The following is a 3,117-nucleotide window of genomic DNA, read 5'->3' as shown; positions in this document are numbered from 1 at the left end:
GCGCAGGGCCCCGCGGCTTCCCCGGCCGGCGGCGGCTGCAGCTCGGCCCCGGGCCCTGCGGGGGGCGCTGGCGCCTCACGGGGGCGGGCGGGGGGCTCGGCGCGGCCCCACCGTCGCGTCGCCGCTTTTAGGGGCGGTGCCGGGGGCGGCGCGGGGCCCCCCGCTGCCGGGGCTGGGCGCACAGGGCGCGGGGCTGCCGCCGGGCCGGGCCGGGCTCGCAGCGGCTCCGCTCCCCGCCGCCATGGGGCAGCGCCGCGCCGGGGCCGGGGCTGGGTCCGCGTCCGCGCCGCGTCCCGCAGCGTGAGGCGGCGGCGGGCGGCATGGAGCGGGGCGGCCGCGCCGCGCTGGGGCTGCTGGCGCTGGGCGCGCTGCTGGGGCTCTGCGCGCTGCCCCCGCCGGCGCCCGGGCCGGAGCGGGGCGAGCCCCGGCGCGGCGGGCAGAAAACTTTCCGGGCGCTGCTGGCCGTGGGCCGGGAGCAGCAGCAGCAGGAGGAGGAGGCGGCGGCGGCCGGGCGGGCGGCGCCGGTGCGGCGGGGCATCTTCTGGAGCCGGGAGCTGGAGGCGCGGGTGCCGCCGGGCTTCGCGGCCGAGGAGGCGGCGTCGTGGCCGGCGGCCGCCCGCGCCGCCCGGGTGTCGTCGCTGGAGCGCGGCGGCTGCGGGCGCAGCTCGAACCGGCTGGCGCGGCTGTCGGACGGGAGCCGGGCCTGCGTGCGCTACGGGGTGAGCCCGGAGCAGATCCAGGGCGAGGCGCTGTCCTACCACCTGGCCGGCGTGCTGGGCATGCAGCAGCGCCTGCCGCCCATGGCGCTGGCGCTGGTGGAGCCCCGCGGGCGGCAGTGGGAGCCGGTGCGGGAGGAGCTGCGCGGCTCGCTGTGGGCCGAGGGCGCCGTGGTGAGCCTGACGCGCTGGGTGGACAACCTGACGGCCGTGGTGGCCCCCGCGCCCTGGGGCGCCGAGGCGGGCGGCGGGCGGCGGCCGCGGGCGCTGTCGGCGGCGGAGCTGGGCGGGCTGCCCGCGGCGCAGCTGGTGGAGCTGGTGCAGTGGAGCGACCTGATTCTCTTCGACTACCTGACGGCCAACTTCGACCGGCTGGCCAGCAACCTCTTCAGCCTGCAGTGGGACCCGCGCGTCATGCGGCGCGCCACCAGCAACCTGCTGCGCGGCCCCGACGGCGGGCTGGTCTTCATGGACAACGAGGCCGGGCTGGTGCACGGCTACCGCCTGCTCGCCGTCTGGGACCCCTACCACGAGCCGCTGCTGCGCTCCGTCTGCGTCTTCCGCGAGGGCACGGCCAGGCGGGTGGCCGAGCTGCACCGCCGCCGCAGCGCCGCCGCCGAGCTGCGCCGCCGATACCGGGCCCGGGAGCCCCTCTGGGCCCACCTCGGCTTCCTCTCGGAGCGCCAGGCCGAGCTGCTGCAGGCCCGCGTCGACTTCGTGCACCGCCACATCGCCCACTGCCGCGCGCAGGCCGCTGCGCTCTGACCCCCACCCCAGGGTGCCCGAAGCCGGGTGCTGGTGGTGGTCCTATGCACCCAGGGACCCCCCTCGGGTGGTTGCTGGATGTCGCCGCTGAGATGGAAGCGTGTAGAACTGAGATGGAAGCGTGTAGAAAGCCCCCGTCCCGGTAGCTGTTAGTCTGTGTCGTGGGCGCTCCTGGTTCGACTGCTGGGATCCCCGGTGTGTGTTCGTGATCGTCACCATCCTTTGATTTGACCCGTAACATAACCGGCGCGTGGGGGACGGAAGAGGATCTCCCAGGCTCCAGACGCATCGCTGTGTGCCAAGACTTTGATGTGATAGTTAAAGCGGAGAATGAAACTGTCCCATGCACTTTACTTTGACTTTTTAATTTTTTATAAAAAAGGACCTTTTTATTTTACAAAATCTGCCTTTTATGTACATTATAAATGTTCATAAGCCTTTCTGTAACATACTAAAGAAACTGATGTTTCAGTAAAGCGTGCCAGATGTTTTGCCTCTTTTGTCCCGACTGTGTGCCCTAGCCTGGAAAAAGAAGCGCACACCTCCACCGGCCCCGGTGAGTGACACGGCCCCGCTGCCTCCCAGCTGTTTCCTGCACCGAGCTTCAGCTAAACAGACTTGCCTGGTGGTTTTTGTTCGTGGGGTCTGGTTGCTGGTTGTTCTTCTTCCAAGCCTGAAATGATCTGCTTTTCCTAACACCAGTCGGTTTCAGTAAACTGATTTAGGTGGTGTGGGCTTAGGGGCTGGCAGCCCCTTTGGGTGCCCAGGCTGTGTCGTAATGTGGCTTGCTTCAAGTGTCACTGGACCAATAGCAGGTACCCAAAGCTTCCCCAGAGGTGCCAGATGCTTTTGGGAGGTGTTTGCACTGATTCTCTGCCCTCTGTTTCCATTTTGTCTATCTTTGCAACTGGGGCTGAGGCCAAACTGAAGAATAGGAGAGCTGTTCAGTCTTGCTAAAAGAGGTGTGGTTTTTTTTTTTTTCTACAAAAGTTTTTTTCGAGGTACAGCAAAGCAGCACCAGTGGGTGGACAAAACAAAGCATCTGCATCTCTTCTTGCTTTTTTTTTTTTTTTTATCATGTGCCGGTATCCACAGAAGAGGCAATTGTGCGGCTCAAAACACAGCCAGAATAGGGACAAAGGACAAGCTAATCCTCTTTGCGCCCCAGATGCCAGTGCCCGTCCTGCTGTAACGGAGCGGCAGCGTAACCTCTGGTGCCGAGGCAGCAGCGCGCAGGGGGGATGCAAGGCGGTGGCTGCTGCCTTCCCGTGGTGAGCACCAGCCTCCCTGGACCTCAGTGAGAGCAGCGCCTTCATCCGTGCTGGTGGGGGTCCTCGGGCTGTTAATATTCATTTATTTAGATTAAACTTCACACCGAGATGAGTTTCTTCGGCTGTTACCGTGTTTTCCTTGTGTGTGTGTGTTGTGGGTTGGTTGGTTGGTTTGTTCAAACAGGACGAGGGTTTTATAAACAGCTTTAACTTACCCGCTAGTTAGCTGTATTAGATGCTGCAACCTGCGCATGTGTATTTATCTTAAAATGCTACAGCAGCCTCCAAGACTCGCTTCATTCAAGTGCTTAACTGACAGGGCTCTCTATTGAATTCGTACTTATAGTTCAGTGCATTTATCTCTC

At 64.4% G+C, this 3,117-nt stretch overlaps 1 protein-coding gene across 1 annotated transcript; it reads left to right on the top strand.

Annotated features, from left to right (window-relative positions):
• Positions 1-320: 320 nt before the first annotated feature.
• Positions 321-2,861, top strand: FJX1 (four-jointed box kinase 1). The gene has a single exon (XM_035552136.2). It carries the CDS (start codon positions 321-323, stop codon positions 1,479-1,481), a length of 1,161 nt encoding a protein of 386 aa, XP_035408029.1. The 3' UTR covers positions 1,482-2,861.
• The last annotated feature ends 256 nt before the right edge of the window (positions 2,862-3,117 follow it).

The sequence above is a fragment of the Cygnus atratus genome, chromosome 5 (genome assembly GCF_013377495.2).
Source record: "Cygnus atratus isolate AKBS03 ecotype Queensland, Australia chromosome 5, CAtr_DNAZoo_HiC_assembly, whole genome shotgun sequence".
NCBI classification, from domain to species: domain Eukaryota; kingdom Metazoa; phylum Chordata; class Aves; order Anseriformes; family Anatidae; genus Cygnus; species Cygnus atratus.
The sequence above is the reverse complement of the archived record's forward strand: the minus strand, read 5'-3'. Positions and strand labels throughout refer to the sequence as shown.

Bases quoted from the DNA above. Each gene is read 5' to 3' on its own strand.
- FJX1 (XM_035552136.2), top strand. From the start codon at position 321: ATGGAGCGGGGCGGCCGCGCCGCGCTGGGGCTGCTGGCGCTGGGCGCG.